The sequence below is a fragment of the Hyperolius riggenbachi genome, chromosome 8 (assembly GCF_040937935.1).
Source record: "Hyperolius riggenbachi isolate aHypRig1 chromosome 8, aHypRig1.pri, whole genome shotgun sequence".
Taxonomy (NCBI): domain Eukaryota; kingdom Metazoa; phylum Chordata; class Amphibia; order Anura; family Hyperoliidae; genus Hyperolius; species Hyperolius riggenbachi.
The window spans coordinates 18,640,163-18,659,651 of record NC_090653.1 but is presented as its reverse complement, the minus strand read 5'-3'; the positions used below and the strand labels follow the sequence as shown (position 1 = coordinate 18,659,651).

Here is a 19,489-nt window from a genome sequence, read left to right as displayed (position 1 = left end):
AGCATGCTTACAACCTCCCATCCCCCAGAGAGAGAGAGAGAGAGAGAGAGAGAGAGAGAGAGAGAGAGAGAGAGAGAGAGGAAAAAAGAAAATCTGAATATGTTTGTGGAAAATTTTGTTTCAGTTTCTTATTGTATTCCAGATGTTTGTTGTGTTTTTTTTCTCTCTAGCCAATGCTGTCAAACAGTCTTCTATCTCTCCCCAGGATGTACAGACGCCTGGTTTACCAAAACAGGCTTGAGGCCTGTTTTGGTAAACCAGGCCTCTGTACATCCTGGGGGGAAATAAGGTTATTGGCAGAAGCTAGCAAAAGAGATGGGTCAGGTAGTGCATTAATGTGATATATCAGTACCATTAAACTGGGACTTATTAATAGATGGGTATCAATTCTTAAACCAAGCCCTTCAGTGAAGTCAAGTTCCATAGTGCGTGGGCACATTAATCTTGTTGTTCAATTTCTACCCATGGACTGCTTTTTTCCCCCAGTCTCCAGCAGAGGACCCTTTCCATGTGGACTGCCTGGTAATATTTTCCTGCTACTAGTACACCTAAACACCCATTTTTCTTTTTTCTGGACTTTGTGTGAGATTCTAGCCCTTTTCCCTTGCCATATAAACTGACGGAGAACTGTCTGGCATATTTTAAACCAAGAGGTAGGGATGCTAATTGGCAAGTGCTGAATTTTAGGCAGTATAGTCATTTTAATGATCGCGATTCTACCTAGGTTGTTAAAACATCCACGATCCCAGCTATCAAGCATTTTCCTACTATCATCAATATGGGCATAATAGTTGAGTGAGAAAAAATGATTAAGTTTCTGCTGATCTTAATCCCTAAATATTTGATGCAATATTCCTTCCATTTATAATTACAAAAATATTTAGTGTATTGCTTTAGCGTGAGGGTACAGCCTAGATTAAGTATCACAGTTTTATTAGAGTTTATTTTAAAGGTGGAATGGAATGCCTGTAAAAAAGCGACAACCCTCTTTACCGAGTCCCCTGGGTCTAAAAGTGATAATAGTAAATCATCTGAAAAGCCCATTACCTTAAAGGATACCCGAACTGAAATGTGACATAATGAGATAGACATGTGTATGTACAGTGCCTAGCACACAAATAACTATGCTGTGTTCCTTTTTATCTTTCTCTGCCTGAAATAGTTAAATATAAGGTATGCAAGTGGCTGACTCAGTCCTGACTCAGACAGGAAGTGACTACAGTGTGACCCTCACTGATAAGAAATTCCAACTATAAAACACTTTCCTAGCAGAAAATGGCTTCTGAGAGCAAGAAAGAGGTAAAAAAGGGGAATTTCTTATCAGTGAGGGTCACACTGCATTCACTTCCTGTCTGAGTCAGGACTGAGTCAGCCACTTACATACCTGATATTTAACTCTTTCAGGCAGAGAAAGAAAAAAAAGAACACAGCATAGTTATTTGTGTGCTAGGCACTGTACATACACACACACGTCTATCTCATTATGTCAAATCTCAGTTCGGGTATCCTTTAAGTTGTGCACCATTACTCTCTAATCCATGAATGTCTGGGTCGGCCTGCACAGACTGCAGCAAGGGTTCCAGCACTAGATTAAAAAGATATGGGGACATTGGACATCCCGGCCTCACTCCATTTGTGACCTGGAAGCTGTTACCGTTGATCAAGGTGTGGGCTGATTGACATAGACCCTTCACCATGATGACAGATTTTGGTACAAACCCAAACATTTCCTTCAACGAGAAGAAGAATTTTCTATTCAGTCAGTTGAATGCCTTTTCAGCATTGTGGATAATAAGTACTTATTTACTACTTACTGCATTTTTTAACAATATATATAAAATTGATTGTTATTTACAGTATAGTATATGCTTACTTGTAACCATTTATTTCTACAGAAACCAATTTGCTGATGGCCCAGTAGTGCATCAGGGGCTATAAACACCCTTTTCGACAAGATTTTAGAGTACATTTTGGTGTCAATATTTATAATAGAAATAGGCCGAAACTTGCTACAGTCCATGCTCAACTGACCCTTCTTAGGAATAACTGAAATCAATGCCTCATTTGTTTGATTTGAGAAGGTTGGAAATCATCTTTATCATTAACCAGTGTACACAAATGGGTGAGGCTAGCTGGTCCATAAACGCCTTATAAAATGTGGCATTGCAGCCTTCAGGTCATGGGCTTTTGTTTTGTTCAGCTCTTTGATGGCTGCTACCACCTTACCTTCACTAATTGGAGCCTCTATGGAGTCCCTTAGTAAGGGGTCAAGTTCAGCAAATGGGCACTTTTTAAGGAATTCATGTCTTTCATCTGAGTATCTGTCTTCTTTTAGGTTGAACAAATGTGTATAATAGTCAGTGAATGTCATACCCATATTGTTAGTGTTAATTAGTGGCCTACCATCGTGGCCTATGCGGGTTTGGATACATTTGTCAGCTTTTCCTTTCTTAACAGTTCTGAAAGTACCTTTCTTGACATATGCCTGCCTAATAATTGTTGCTTTCTATAAAAAACTGAGATGCTATTCAACTTTTTTTTTCTAGTATTTTATTACTGAATGCTCTGGTATTTTTGAGTTTATTTAGGACTTGAATGGAAGCACCGGCCTTATGTTCTGCCTCTAGGTGGCTTAATTGATTATATAGTGACTCAAGCTGTGAGAGACAGCTTTAGATAAGGTTTTACTGCAGGAAAGTTCTAAGGGTTGTTAGCTCTGCTTTGTTTTACAGCTTAACATACAGAGTGGGGATTCTAAACTGCAAAGGTTACAGTATGATGCAATATTATAAATAAAGCTATATAACTTAAAATACAAATATGAGACTCTATTTACTGCTACTAATGTGTTATTTATTATCTGTACTGTACATACAATTCATTATTTTATAAGTTTGTTTTCGCTTCAGATTTGCTTTAACTATATACATTGACGTTATCGATGTTGCTGTAAACTAGTACATAGGTAGGGAGGATCCTTTACTCGTTATGAAGCCAAAAAATCATGCAGATTAGTTAAGACGTACCCATTCAGACAAGCTTAAAGCCAGTGGTTACCTATTTAAAAATCAAAAAGTCAGATACTCACCTAAGGAGTGGGAAGGCTCGGTCCTAATGAGTCGTCCCTCTCCTCTCCCGGTGCCCTCGGTGCTGCGCTGGCTCCCCCGTTCGCGTCCGCCGCCGCAGGGACTTCGGAGGTCTTAGGGAGCACTCGGGCTTCCGAAGATGGGCCGCTCCATACTACGCACGCGCGAGTGCGTCATAGAGGGCGCTCGCGCATGCGTAGTATGGAGCGGCCCGTCTTCGGGAGCCTGAGTGCTCCCGAAGGCTTTCGAAAGCTCCCTTCGGCAGCGGAAGTGGCAGTATTTGACCGAACTGGACGAATACTGCCACGGGGGATCCTGCACGGGATCGGGCACCGGGAGAGTAAGTATCTGACTTTTTGATTTTTATAATGGTAAACATTCACTTTAAATATAGCTATAGCTAAAATCTGAAGCTCAATGCCTCCTCTGCTAAACCTATTTGTCCACTCCCCCAGTATCTCCAACCTCACTACCCTCTAGACTGTAAGCTTGCAAGGGCAGGGACTTCCTCCTTATCTTTCCTGTTTCTGTGTATTTTATCAACATCTATCAGTATTGGTGCTGATTTTTTTTTTTTTTTTTAAACTAGACATCAGTTGTATGTATCAGTACTCCTGTCACTGGTGGTCCAGATTGTACAGTATGTTGAACTGCTTATAGATCTATGTTTCACGTTATTGTAAGTTTTTTGCAAAGCTGTTAATTTCGGCATGTGGCGCTGAGCGCCGAAGCTGGGAGCCGTCATAGCAGCAATGCTATGCTGTCAGGGCTGGATTTACCATAAGGCACTGTAGGCACGAGCCTACAGGTGCCTGGTGATGGAAAGGAGGCTCACTCCCCTCCCCTAGCTCCTCCCTCCTTCCCTGTGCAGAGTCCCGAACGGAGAGTAAATGAGAGGTTAATGACCCGGGTCTCGGCAATCCACTGACAAGATCCCCCTTCAGTCTTGGGCACCTCTAGCTACCTAATACTTGAGGGCACCTCTACCTACTTAATACTGAGGGTACCTCTGGCTACCTAATACTAAAGAGCACCTGTAGCTACCGATGACAGGCAAGGGAAGTTAGGGAGAAGTGACAGCTGGGACAGCCAGCACACTTGCGCTGTGGTTCGGTGGGCGTTTGTAGGTTCATGGAGGGCGGAGTCTAGGGTGCCAGGACATCTGTGCCTATAGGCTCCTGTGAAGTAAATCTGGGCCTGTATGCTGTGCACCCCACATAACAGTAATTATCAGACCACTAATAACATCTCCCTCCAAGTTGCAACAACTCCGAGGGGGAATGGTATTTAACGCCACCGGGGAGTTTAGCAGCAGCGGGAAGAGCCATCATTAGGCTAGTCCTGTGCCAAACTGCTTGGTGCCCATGAGATGCACTCTGTTTTTTTGTGCATTGTACAATGCCGTGGAAGTTGCTATATTAATAAAAACAATAGCTACCTTCTCCAGAAATTACCTTAGTTTATGATAGTCATATGACTATGATAGAGATTCGATTGTGAGCTTTTCTGAGGACCGTCAGTGACATGACTAAATACAATTTCAATGCTATATTAATAATTATATAAATATACTAATAATTATACGGCCCCCATTGCTTTGGTTGAATGATGTCATGTATGAAGGCATTGGCGCTGCTCTGATTTGCCTTAGTTGGCTTGTAGGACATAAAATGAAACAATTCTAGTGGTTTGTTCTGGTCTCTGGGGAGAAGTCATGGGACCAAATGCCCCAGAATGGCATGAGAAGACCATAGTAGGTAATGTGGTGGGGTGGGACACTTTTTTTCAGATATAAATCTTTTCATTCACAGCTCTGTAAGGTCCTCTTTTCCACTTTACTGGTTGTGTCTAATCAGTAACAATTTATGTTGGTGTTACATACTTTCCTCTGCAAGTAAAAACTTTTTGCTAAATACTTAAAGAGACACTGAAGCGAGAATAAATCTCGCTTCAGTGCTTATATTCAGCAGGGGCATGTGTGCCCCTGCTAAAACGCCGCTATCCCGCAGCTAAACGGGGGTCCCTTACCCCCCAACCCCCCCTGCAAAATCTACGACCAACTTGGTCGTAGATTTTGCTGCTGTTGAGGCAGGGCTAACGGCTGCAGCCCTGCCTCTCAGCGCCGTCTATCAGTAGCGCATCGCCGCCTCTCCCCCGCCCCTCTCAGCGAAGGAAGACTGAGAGGGGCGGGGGAAAGGCGGAGATACGCGCTGACAGACTCGCGTGAGGCAGGGCTGCGGCCATTAGCCCTGCCTCAATGCGGAAGAGGGGATGCGCTGCACGGAGGGGGATTTGGGAGGTAAGGCACCCCCGTTTAGCCGCGGGATAGCGGTGTTTTAGCAGGGGCACACATGCCCCTGCTATATATAAGAGCTGAAGCGAGATTTATTCTCGCTTCAGACTCTCTTTAAGTTAAAATAAGGCATTTGCTTAGTAGTTTTATTCTCTTCTCCTGTTAATGTATCAAATTGTCTTGCCTTTGCATTGGTCTGCTCCTTCAAAAAGGGCCAAAAATGCTCTTATTTTAACACATGTAGTGAGTTGTGTTTGAGGAGTGTGTTAGAAGATGGGTCTTCCTAACCAACAGTTATCCTGGCCTTTAGAGCACAGGAAGAATATGAAAGAGGTGTTCCTAAAAATGTAGGTAGGCTTCAGTGCCACAGTAGAAAGTCCTGGAAGAGTCTCTCTGAAATAAAAAGCAAATGTTTTCCAAAACAGTTACCCTGTCTTTACCTCAGAGTCAATACTGGAAAAAATAGACAGAGATCTTCCTAACAGTAGGGCCATCCTCATCTTAGAGGCCAAAAGCCCTTGAAGGATTGGTCATAACAAAAGACAAAACACGTTGGTGTCAAGAGTAGCGACAGTAGGCAGTTTTCCTAAATATATTCAATGAAAGCATTTTCTTACCTTAGTTTTTGTTGTTACATCATCAAGGCTTTTAACCTGTAAAATAGAGGGTTAGATGATCATGTGAATCATAGACTGCAGCAGAAATCTACATCTACATTGAGGATCACAGATAAGCCCGATTTCACTTGAAAACAAGTTTTATATTTTCATCTGCAGAAGTGTGTGTTTAGGAGATCACACACTGGAAATTAACATAAATGTTAATTTTGCTGAAAAAAAAACTCAAAGTTGTAAGCTTACCTATCAGTTTAGCTTTTTACATTGCAAAGATTATTGCCTAATCTGTTACCAACCCAGCAGGGAGGATCGGGGGCTCCAATTCCCATTGTAGATTATTGGTCAAGGTGGCCTACAGTTGGTAGGAGCCTCTGGATAGTCTTCTGACAACTACTAAAAGAGCGCAGAGTTTACTGTTGCTATGGCTAAAAAGACAAGAAGTTCCAGCTTTCTATCCATACTTGAAAGTCTTATCTGGCTGCAGATTGAAACTAATGGAAACATTTGTCCAAGAGCATCATAGAGATGTTAAAGTTACAATGTATCCATATATAAAAGTTGCTCCTAAGGAATCATAACTGGATCATTAGTGACCACATAGTGTAATGGTGGCCACTAATGATCCAATCTTTTTCATCCAATCTTACCAAATCTATGTAGAATAAGGGTGAATTGAGTGAATATACTGAATGCATACTTCAGGCAGTTACCTTATATTACATAGAAATGGTAAGATTGGATGAAAAAGATTGGATCATTAGTGGCCACCTTAACAGTAAGGGCAACAGCACTGTGATAAACATGTCAATTGTGGTGCTGTTTTACCACTAGTGCAATTCATTTTTCCCAAATCGCAATCCTCGCCCTGCACAATTTCATTGCTGCAGTTGCACTCATATACTCTACAGATGGCAGCACAATCGTATTAATGGAAACTGAAGCTATTGCGATCACAACGCAGACCGATTGTGCTTACGAATGCATTACCCAGAGGAAAAGGGCCCTTAGTGTTGGTCTTTGAATTTGACATACAGAGTTTAGAACATCCAAATATTGCTGACCACCAGTACCATTTCAGTACTGGACAGGTGGATAGGATCAAAGGGGGGTTCATTCACTTGCGCATCATGGTGCATTCTGTGTGACTCCGATGCCGCCTCCTTCTAGGAAACATCAGAGTCATGGGAAAAACACCATGAAGTGCCAGTGAGTGAACTCCCCCTGACTCTGTCGGCTTGTCTGATACTTAAATAATGTACAGCAGGAGACATTGGCAGCACTTTCAGACAGAGGCTGTGCACGAATTAGCTACCTGCAAATATGTGCAGAGCTCCACAATATGGACAAAATTACACAACTTGCATTCAAAACAGGTACAGCAAAGGAGGGCATTAGCTTCAGTATAAATAATAGGCACACAAATTATTCCCTACTAGACTCCCCCATGGTGATTACGGGCCCTCACGGGGAAGACCTACCGCTAGTCTAACAATAAAGAAACATTTTTTTCCTAGTGCTGCTAATCATAAATGGTATAGACATTTCTTCAAACAGACAAACAGACAAACAAACGATGGTGCTCTAGGCTGCAACTGAAAATAAAACCATCAGAGGCATGTATGCCTTTGTTGGCTTTCATTTCACTTACAGCTTAGAGCGCTGTCATTTGTTTGTCTGTTTGATACTGAAATTATACTGAAGTGTGGCGGTCATCAGTAATCAGATGTTCCAATTTCCATATTCTACGTTCAAACACCAACACTAGCCACCAGGGGCGTAACAATAGACCCTGCAAGGGATGCCTACGCAGGTGGGCCCAGAAGCCACAGGGGGCCAATGGGGGGAAAGTTTGAGAGACTGACAACTAAGGGCATGGAGAGAAAAAACGTATTCTGCTTGCACACCATTGTTATATTAAGGTTAGAGAAACCGAGAGCCCAATATAGTGTAGTAAGTTCAGCAAAAAATTAGTAAAGATAATAAGTGAGAAGAGTATACTCACAAACGTGGGTTACCACAAAGGCAACCACTGTATAGGCAGGTGAGGAGATTAGACCTGTCCACACTCAGGATTAAGAAGTCGCTCTCTGTAGATCAGAAAAGGGGTAGATCACCCCTCAACCAGGGGTGGACATGGTACAGCAAACGGGGAACAGAGGCGCCAGCAGGGTAAAAGTGGATAAAACCTTTAAAATTTGCTTGGAAGAAGCGGTGAACTTACCTCCATGAAGCAGACACAAAAGACTGTATAATAGTAATTACATTTATTGTATAGTACCCCAAAAGTGCAACACGTTTCGCAGGCAACGCCGGCTTCATCAGGCAATAAACGTGGGGACAAACAGAATTTCAGCAGTAGCAGGAGTAGCGCCTCAGTGAACTGAGGCGCTACTCCTGCTACTGCTGAAATACTGTTTTGATAAAGAATCATACACACTTTGAAATTTGTACACTGTCCCTGCTCCCTAGGGATTTGTACACTGTCCCTGCTCCCTAGGGTTCGTAAAATAACATCTGTCTCACACTGCAGCAAAGTCCTGATGACTTCATGTACAACCTTACAAACAAAGGAGTCACAGATTAAGTTGTAGACTGTCCCTTATTCAGCAATCACTCCAAAGAGATTCCTAGATTCTTATCACACACAGGCTAATGACCTTATGGTGTCTGATTACTTTTGCAACACAGCAGAGTGGGTAAGACTGATGTCTGACTGTTGCTGCCTCATTGAGACCTTGTTGTCTCACATGGAGTCCAAGATCCTGTAACAGTATCAATCAGTGACATTCTGAATGTTTTGCCAAAGTTACAGTAAATACTATATATTATGTTCAGCATGTCATTGTTGTTCCTCCATATAGCATGTGCTCTCATGTAGTAAAATAATACAGCTGTGTGTGTATGTATGTACTGGGAACAGGGAGGGACTTGTCGGCTGCATGGGGCTGGAGGAAGCCCTGGGTAAGTATATCTGGGGGTAGCATAGATTGCCTGACATTTCCTTTAAGTCTAAGTGTTTTTACCTGCATGGGGAAAACACATTGTTCCTCAGTTTCCCTGTGCAGAAAGCGAGGGAGGTGGGGGGACCCCATCCAAAGTTTTGCAGGGGGGCCCAGTGATGTCTAGTTACGCCCCTGCTAGCCACAGTAGCACAGAAGAGTTTCTAAGATAATGTTTAGGCCAATACTGCTCACCAATTTAGTGACACATCTATTCCCTCCTCCCTCTCTCACCCACCTTCCCATTGTCCTCTCTATACAATAGGTGACAGTAAGTGAGACTCTTCTGGGCTGAACTATACATATTTAATTTATTTATGTAATATCGCTGCTTAAAATCATTAGTTACATCTGTAACTCCACCCAGCAACTACTGATCTGGCTTACCAAAATCTTTTACTGGTGCAGAATACATCCATTTTATATATACTTTAGGACCTTCAATGAACTACAACGTATTCACTAGTAAAGGAAGCATACTTACATCGCAAAGGGCAGATACCAGTGTATCTAATTTTTCTTTAGGTAGCTGAAATAAAATGTATCATGTATATGAAAAAAGAAATACATTAGAAAACACAAGAATACTGACCCCCACTCCTGCTATACCCATTTATCTGATAACATATTAGTTTCTAAGCATTCCCTAAAGATGTTCTGTCCATGTTCTGGATGTAGTGGATTTTCAGCAAACATGTCAGTATTAGGTGACTTTAGCATCTGTTGCTCCAGCAAAGCACAAAGCGTAATAGAGGCCATTGATGGAACAATAACATCAGTTGACCAATATTTTAGATAGATCAGATTGGAACAGGCTTAATGAAGATTAAGAATTCACAAGATTAATCATCTGATTCAGTTTCTGTCAATCTGGCATTGTCGGGTGATAATATGATGTTCTGATTGTTTAAATGTATTGTTCTAAAGCAAAGTGACTATTCTGTCTAATTTGATGTCTGTCGATTCAATCTATGTTATAGATCATACAAGACTGATGTTTATTTTTAAATCTATCTTCCAGCTCCTGCTCTTCCAGGAGGAGATTAGCAGTGCTTTCCAATGACCCAGTGATAAGAGCTGTGCACAGGAGATAAGCAGTGAGGGAAGACTGGATATTGTCAATGGAGCCAGCTGTCATGGCTGCTATGTTCCCACACGTGCTGCCCCATCGTAGATCCCTACCGGATCATAGAGGAGCAGCACTGAGCAGGCAGCTTGAACTGATGAAGGAGGAGAATTAGAGGTAATGTGATGCAGTGGGGAAGATTTATCTAAAGTGGTGCAAGGAAAATACAAGCAAAAGTCAAGCAGCTGTTCAAAGCAACCAATCTCCTTTCTGGGTTAGAAAGAAGATTTTTTTTTAATTGGTTGCTTTTAGGTAGCACTTTATTCCAGAGTCCTTTGCACCTGTTAGAATATGATCAGTTACAATGCAGTGCTGTGAACAGGCCAATAGGATTGTATTAGCAAGGGCTGGATATGGTACTGGTTAAGGGCACCGCCTTTGACATAGGAGACCAGGATTTGAATCCTGGTTAGGGTCAGTACCTATTCAGTAAGGAGTTCAAGGCAAGACTCCCTAACACTGCAGGGCGGCCTCTTGAGGGTGTCCCAGTGGCTGCAGCTCTTGAGCGCTTTGAGTCCAACAGGAGAAAAGCACTATACAAATGTTCGGATTATTATTATTATTAATAGCAGTGAGCTGACATGCAGAATTATTCTGCAACGCAACTGAGCACTGTGAGCTAGGCCTCAGTTCTGACATAAAAGTACTAACCTTTCCAAATGAAGGCATTTTACCAATCTGTTTGTAATCTGTGCTGAACGAGGCCTACAGGCCAAGCAAGTGCTTAGGAGCCCCAGCAAAGCAGTTCAGCAACACAGACTCTCTAACGCCGGTCACTTTCTGACATCAACAGCAACAACACAATTATTTTTTCAAAAGAACAAATAAAACAATCAACAATGTGTATTAATACATTACCTCTTCAATCTTCTTACTGCAGTCATCGTTTGGGCATGACTTTTCAGATGTTGTCCCATCTAAAAGAAGAAACAAAAGCAATGTTCAGCATGCACATATACAAGCGTTAACATGCAGCATATTAAGCTCAGCATCATCATATAGTGAGCACACAGGAGATGTTATCCATACATACCCTGACAGAGGCTGAGGCCAATGAGAGTGAAGAGGATAGCGATCTTCATGGTGGAGAGTTGTGGAAATCACACAGGTTGTGTCTCTTAGGCTGTCCCAGCTCCCCTTTTATAGCAGTAAAAGCCACTGACCTCATAAGACACACAATACATCACTGCCCACACTGGAACATGTCCCAGCTACCGGCTACTTTAATTAATGTGCCTTCAAATAGAATATTTTGGCAGCAGCTAAGAATACAATTAAAACTTGCCAAACATACTCAATGCCAGATTTAAAGTAAACTTAATAAGGCACACAGGTGCTGCTGTTCAGAGATTAAAGTTATATAATTTTTACCTGGTATAACTTTTGTTCCCTTTTCCTCTTGGTCATTGGTCCCCAGTGTCCATAGCAGTTTAATTACAAATGATGCTTATTCACACCTATCCAGAGAGCGAGCAACACCAATGTATCTCCTTGTTCATAAGATCATGCCACACAATGCCAGGGATTAAACATCTCCAAAACAAAGTAAAGCAATGTTAAGCTACCTTAAATATGACCAAGATATCATATCTAGTGTTGGGCCGAACCTCCGATTTTCGGTTCGCGAACCGGGTTCGCGAACTTTCGCGAAAGGTTCGGTTCGCGTTAAAGTTCGCGAACCGCAATAGACTTCAATGGGGATGCGAACTTTGAAAAAAAAAATAATTATGCTGGCCACAAAAGTGATGGAAAAGATGTTTCAAGGGGTCTAACACCTGGAGGGGGGGATGGCGGAGTGGGATACATGCCAAAAGTCCCCGGGAAAAATCTGGATTTGACGCAAAGCAGCGTTTTAAGGGCAGAAATCACATTGAATGCTAAATGACAGGCCTAAAGTGCTTTCAAACATCTTGCATGTGTATACATCAATCAGGTAGTGTAATTAAGGTACTGCTTCACACTGACACACCAAACTCATCGTGTAACGCACCGCAAACAGCTGTTTGTGTAGTGACGGCCGTGCTTTACTGGTGCGCACCATGGTATACAGTGGCGGTTCACTAAACAGAACAGGTATGCAGTGGCGGGTCCACTGAACAGAACAGGTATGCAGTGGTGGGTTCACAGCACAGGTATGCAGTGGTGGGTTCACAGCACAGGTATGCAGTGGTGGGTTCACAGCACAGGTATGCAGTGGTGGGTTCACAGCACAGGTATGCAGTGGTGGGTTCACAGCACAGGTATGCAGTGGTGGGTTCACAGAACAGGTATGCAGCCAGACAGGAACAAGCTAAGCCTAACTAATCTTTCCCTGAGAGACAGTCTGCAGCAGCTCGCCCTACTCTGACTAATGCAGGCACACGAGTGGCCGTAATGGCCGACGCCGCTGCCTGCCTTATATAAGGGGGGGTGGGGCTCCAGGGGCTAGTGTAGCCTAATTGGCTACACTGGGCCTGCTGACTGTGATGTAGAGGGTCAAAGTTGACCCTCCATGTGCATTATGGGGCGAACCGAACTTCCGCAAAGGTTCGCCTGCGGGACGCGAACGCGAACCACTGAAGTTCGCATGGAACCGTTCGCAGGCGAACCGTTCGGCCCAACTCTAATCATATCCATACAAGAGACTCACTCTTCAGAAAAGTCTCTCTATAAAAATATTACCAGAAAATAAAAAAAAAACGTTCCCTATTCAGATGATACAGTGTATAGCAGATGCAGAGGGGAGATTTGTAATATAAAGAGCTGTAGTTAACAATGAACCCTGTGTGTGGTAAACTCTTACCTTCCTCCAGACAAACCATACCAACATTTTTAGACCATTCTGAAAGAAAAAATGGGAGAACTAGACTACAGTTATCTAACTTAGTGGCAACTTTAATAGGTTACCTCTTAAAGCGGTTTAAAACCCTGACGTATTATTCAATGAAAACATGTTTTCCTACTTTTTATATGCCATACGGTTATCATATTTGCATTAGTGCATAAGTATTATTATTCATTTAGAAGTTATAGGTTTTCAAAAGTACAGTTTTTTGCTTTGTGAGCTGACTTTGCATTATATTAATAACTGGTTTTATTCATTGCTGTTTTGCAGGCAGACAAGCTTTCAGTGTCTCTCTGTCTCCAGCAGCTCCTGCGCAGTCAGAAAATGCGTCACATTCCTCACTTGATACATTTAAGTAAACACAAGATAACATTATCTGAAGTTGGGATGCAGCAGCATTTCACTGCACTGAACTTTCAAGCTCTGTGTGTAATCCTTCGAATGCTGGTCTAGTAAAAAAAAAATGCTGGATGCATATAATATGCTGTAAATAATGTTTTAGTGCAAAGATGAAATGCAGGGTTATATTCCACTTTAAATTCAATCTAAACCAAAAACTTGATAACACCTCAAAAAGCCAAAAAGACAATGCGACATATGCAAATCACTTTTTCTCCTAAGTTTTCTCCTAGAAGAAATGTTTTAAACTTTTGTTTAAAATAACTTTTTCGTACTCTGCATCTGAAAAAGTACTAAAACGTAGGTGTGAAAGTGCTGTCAAAAATGAAGAGTATTTTCGTGCTTTCTGATGGCTTCAAAGGCATTTTATTGACAGTGATGGGCAGATATTTTCCGTGATCACAGAATAGCCATGATTCATGAGCATCTTTTCAATATTCAGCTTCAGTATTCGTTGGCGTGAACGATTCTTGATCACAGAAATCCACCACGAGGCATGCCGTGATTACAAATATTCAGGCAGTGATCACTCTCTTGATCACGGGAAAAAGCCGTGGTTAGATAGGTAGTGATTGGGCGGAAATTACATCTCTGAGCCAATCAGAGGCCCCCCACGCAGGCTCTAGCAACCAATCATAGGAGGGGAGGCTATGCCCTCCAAACCTTTATATAAAGTGGCGGCCATGATGAAAAGCTCCTTGTCGCTAGACTGTGGCACTGAGAGGATCATCTCCAGGCCATTTCTTGCTTCAGCAAGCACGTATTTTTTGTCCAAAACATAGCATTATTACTCCTAAAAGTGCTCTTATACTGTACTATATACTTGTATTCAGCTAGCTAGCCAGTGAGTGATTACTAAAGTTAGTTGTAGTTCAGTGAGAATGTAGTGATTGCTGCTGTGCTTAGTGCAGTGCAGGCAGGCAGGTTTACTGATTCTATCTAATACTGTTCTATTACTGATTTTATACTTGTATTTAGCTAGCTAGTGAGTGATTATTAAGTTAGTTGTATTCAGTGTCAGTGACAGTGTACTGATTGATTGCTGTTGTGCTTAGTGCAGGCAGGTTCAGCTTCACACTGATTCCAGTGCTCTATTACTGTATACTTGTTAGCTAGCTAAGCCAGCCAGCCAGTGATCAACTTCAGTTAGTTGCAGACAGTCACTGCCACTGTTGTTCAGTCACTAAGTTTAGTCAGCGGCATTGGGCTCGATTCACAAAGCGGTGCTAACACAGTTAGAGACTTTAGGCATGATAACCATTGCACCACTCTGGTGAAACGCCAGTTTAGGTGTGATAAGTTTAGGGGTGATAAGTTTAGGCGTGATAAGTTTAGGCGTGATAAGTTTAGATAAGTTTAGCTCGCGCGCAAAGTCCCACTCGCAAAGCAGCGCCATTAAACTCTATGCAAAGTGCACCAGACTTTGCTAGCGCAAAACTTTTGATCAGCTGTGCGCTGCGGTGCTAACCCAGTTGGTGCTTAAACTTATCACGCCTAAACTTATCACGCCTAAACTTATTATGCCTAAACTTATCATGCCTAAACTTATCACGCCTAAACTGAGTTTAGGCTTGATAAGGGGCTTTTCACCAGGGTGCTAACTGTTAGCACCGCTTTGTGAATCAAGTCTATTGTATTGTTCTAGTAGTGCAAGCTGACCACTGTCCACTAGTTTTTGTGATCTATATTTTACTGTATCTGACACCTGTATTCAGCTCATAGCCAGTGATCAACTTCAGTTATTTGCATTCACTGCCACTGGTCAGTCACTAAGTTTAGTCAGTGACATTGTATTGTGCTAGTAGTGCAGGCAGACCACTGTTCACTAAATTTTGTGTTCTATATTTTACTGTATCTGACACTTGTATTCAGCTCATAGCCAGTGATCAATTTCAGTTATTTGCATTCACTGCCACTGGTCAGTCAATAAGTTTAGTCAGTACTGTGCTAGTAGTGTGCAGCCAGTTACTTTGCTGTACGCATAGTGCAGTCAGACCACGGCACTGTCCAGTGATTTTCGAGTTATATTACTGCATTCAGTATTTTTGAATTGCGCCATCTGCACATTTTTTTTGTTCTTTCCTGAAAAATCAATAAAAGCCCCATGTTATTTTCCGTCTGTCCCCAGGCCCACACATGTATTGACTGTAAAAAGCAGCACACTTTCTCCATCTTGAAATCTTGTGCATAGTATACAACATGTCTGGCAGGGGTCGTGGGTGTGGCAGGAGAGGGAGTGCCATTGCCTCCACCAGTTCTGGGACTGGTCCACGGCCAGAGAGAGGGGGCTCGGCTGTAGGGGGTGAAGCAGAGAGGCGTCTATCCGCAGCGCAGCCAGGGCCGAGTCAGCCGACACCGGTGTAACCCATTTTCAGCACCTTGGTTCAACCTCGTGTGGTCGTTCAGGAGCTTGACTCACAGGCATTGATAGACATGATGACGGAGGAGCAGCCCATCATGAGTTTCTCACAGACCTTCGCTGTAAGCAGCTCTCCCAGCAGCAGCAGCCAACGCCCCACGCAAGTTGTGACATCCACCCCAGCAGCCAGTGGTCAGCAGTCCTCCCCGGACGAGAGCGTTCTGTCCCTCAGTCCGGCGTCTGGGCGAGTATTGATGGCTGCCATTGAGGAGATAATGGGGCCTGATGTGGAGCAGGAGGTTGGGCTCGGGCCAGAATCCCAAGTTTATGTTGAGGACGATGAGGAGTCACAATTCTCGTGCTGTGGTGCCACCAATGAGGGGCCATGCCTTTCTGTGCTGCTGCTGCTGAGTCCTTAGTCCTCCTCTTGCTGGTGCTGATGTTGGAATGTAATACTTAAGTCTGTGTTCCCACTGCCAGGGTATGCATAAAATTTTTGGGCACAATTCTCATGCTGTGGTGCCATAAATGAGGGGCCATGCCTTTCTGTACTGCTGCTCAGTCCTTAGTCCTCCTCCTGCTGATGATGATGTTGTGTTTAACTACTAAAGTCTGTGTTCCCACTGCCAGGGTCCACGGATGCTACAATTTTTGGGCTGATTTATCATGTTGTGGTGGCATCAGTGAGGTGTCATCTTCTTCTTCCGTGCTGCCACAGAGTGCTGCTTAATCCTCCTGCTGCCACCTCTCATGTTGTACTATTGAACGACAACAGCAGTCTATGTACCCACCACCAGGTTCCAGGGATGCTACAATTTTTGGGCTGATTTATCGTGCTGTGGTGCCACCAGGGAGGTGCTATACTCTATTTCTGTGCTACCGCAGAGTGCTGCTTAATCCTCTTGCTGCCGCCTCTCTTGTAGTACTATTAAACGACAACAGCAGTCTATGTACCCACCACCAGGGTACAGGGTTGCTACAATTTTCGGGCTGATTTATCGGACGTCATTGCTATCGATGCAAGGGGGAAAAAAACAAAGAAAAAACATTTACAAAAACCTCTCTGGGTGTTTTTGTGGCATCGCCCACTCATCCTCCTCCATTGGTACCACCACCACCAGGTGCCATTCGGACTCACCATCACCTCTGCAATTGATTAAATTGTATTTCCCTGTTTAAAACCAATTATTACCCATTCATAGCCCCATTTAAAGTGTTGATTTAACTTCAAAATCCATTTTCTCAAAAACTAAAAGTTCTTTTTGGATTTTTTTGTTTGTTTAAGTTGTAGCCTCTTATCACCTTTATAATCCATGCAATTTTCAGTATTGTAGCATGTATGGGGGCTTTAAGAATAGCTTAAACACTATTCCGTGATCACGGCCATGTTTAGACATGATTGCCTCATTCACGGAAAAAAATCTGAGTCAAATTTGTGAGTCTGGCTGAAATCCGGAAATCAATCACGCCTTTTCCAGATTTTTTTTTCAATCACGGCCGAATAGTCGAATCCGTGATCGGGAGGTATCTGAGCATCACTGTTTATTGATAAGGGCCCACATGCATTTAAGTTTTTCTCCTAAGTTTTCTCCTAGGTGATAATTTTAAACTGTACGATTAAAATATTTTCAGTATTTTCTTGCTTGATGGTGGTTTAAAAGGGATTTTATGAAAAGGGCCCATACACATTTTACCATTTTCTCCTAAGTTTTCTCCTAGGAGAAAGTGTGTGCATCAAACACCAAGTGAAACCTGATATACCTGGTTTTGCAAACTTGGCCTTATTGGCTCAATCAAGAGGCATTGCTCATGCAAATTTTTTTGTAGACAATAGATTAAAATGCCAAAACCATCTATACAAAGCTCATGGATGTGTAGCAAACTCCATGATATCACCATGGCTAGGGCCAATGTATGTATAGTGTAATGTATGTATCATAGTCTTGGGCCATTTTTTTTTTTTTTAGGTGAAAGCTAATTCTGAATGTTTTGGGGTGTGGAAGGAGTGCCTAGAGGAAACCCATGCAGACACAGGAAGAACATACAAACTCTGTGCAGATAGTGTCCTGGCTGGGATTGGAACTGGGGACCAATCGCTACAAGGCGAGAGTGCTTACCACTACGCCAATGTGCTGAATTTTTCAGTATATACAGAGCAATCTTAACGATGTTCAGGGCAGTTTTTTTTTCCACCACTTAAACATGCATTATACTTATTACAAGTAGTCCTTAGAAAGAATAAAGATTATTATTGATATTATTAGCTTTGCTATCATTTATTTCTACCTAATATTTATAAGAAGGTGCGAAACACGTTGGGAGGATATGTGGGGAAGGAGGAGGAGTCTACATGAGACACGAGTTGCGACTGTGAGAGGTCTGGTGGTTTGAACTGCGTGCTGTTCCAAAGAATTGTATGGGGGAAATCCAGGACAAAACTCTATACTATATACTCAAACTGGCGTTTGTAAATTTTTACCCCTACTTTAACTATTTTAATAAACAAAACGTTATCACACTATATGGGGCTTGATTCACAACCTACTTAGCACGTCTAAAGTCTTTAGACGTGCTAACCAGGGAGCTAAGTAGGTTAGCACCGGATTTCTCAATCAGATTGCGCGCTAACTTTGCGCGCGCAAAGTTTTACGCGTGCAAAGTTTTACGCGCGCAAAGTTTTATGCGCGCTAAGTCCCATAGGCTTTAATGGGCACTTCGCGTGGAGCGCCCTGTGCTCTGTGCAGTGTGTGCGTAAAAACTTTATGCGCGAAAAGCTCGTTTAGACGTGCTAAGGGGGTTTTCACAGGCGTGCTAAATCAAGCCCTATATGGTATATTATTCCTTCTAAGGTCATCTGCATATTGAGTAGTATGTGGGATCACATTGCCCTTGCAGTGAAGGTCTGGGAGACTGGTGATTGCATAAGCTGAGGAGAGAGAGAGCCATAGAGGTGGAAGGGGAGCCATATCCTCTCAATGCTGTAATAAATATCTGAGATCCGAGTAGATATATTCAGTGAGTTCAGTCTGTTTTCACTTTGGGATGATGTAATGATGGTGTGTTGGAGTGATCTATGGTTTAAAGCTGGGCCTGTCACTTGGATTGATAGATGGTGGAAGCGCTGTTAGACAATGCAATTTTTCATTCAAAGAGAGAGCGATTTTGGGACAATAGCCCACCTTGCCCATACCAACCATGGTGGATTGGTGTTTTTTGATGTATTGTTTATTGCTGCAGCGCAAGGGAATCACTTATTGTTTTTTAAGGGTTCCCACACCAAGCACACCAAGACTTCTATTGCAGTGCAAGGCTGAGTGTCTTTTGCCCCCCTCATGCCAATGCTGGTCTTTTCTTCAGAGCCTAAAGAGAATCCATCATTTGCTGCTCTCTCAGACCTCTCATACAGAGCTCCAAACCTCCATAACTTGCACTGATAGGCCCATATGCAATTCACTTTTTCTATGGAGTTCTCCTATGTGATGTTTTTATGCCTTGTCTATATAATGCCTTTCAATACCTTTCAAACAAAACAGAAAAGGCTCAAAATAATTTTGATAGTACTTTGTCGTCTACTTTTTAATACTTTTTTCAAAGTTATGTCCTTGGAGATAATTTTCATCTTCTCTTTAAAATAACCTTTACAATTGAAAAAGTACCTAAAATTGATGAAAAAATACTATCAAAATTATTTTTATTTTGAGTATTTTCTTTATTGCTGGTGGTTTAAAAAGCATTTTATGACAGGCGTGAAAACCTGACATAAATTGTCTTTTGAGTCACCAAAAG

At 42.5% G+C, this 19,489-nt stretch overlaps 1 protein-coding gene across 2 annotated transcripts in view; it reads right to left on the bottom strand.

Moving 5' to 3' along the window:
- Positions 1 to 19,489, bottom strand: part of LOC137528637 (uncharacterized) — a 177,150-nt gene that overhangs the window by 20,981 nt on the left and 136,680 nt on the right. Inside the window, exons 1-4 of one of the 2 annotated variants that reach the window (XM_068250046.1) lie at positions 11,155 to 11,260; positions 10,980 to 11,038; positions 9,480 to 9,524; positions 5,997 to 6,032 (exon numbers count right to left, since the gene is read on the bottom strand). In XM_068250046.1, the coding sequence (XP_068106147.1) occupies positions 5,997 to 6,032; positions 9,480 to 9,524; positions 10,980 to 11,038; positions 11,155 to 11,203 (189 nt within the window). In that variant the 5' untranslated portion in view covers positions 11,204 to 11,260. Of the gene's footprint in view, positions 1 to 5,996; positions 6,033 to 9,479; positions 9,525 to 10,979; positions 11,039 to 11,154; positions 11,261 to 19,489 lie in introns of those variants that run through there. The other variant, XM_068250045.1, reaches the window with a different exon arrangement.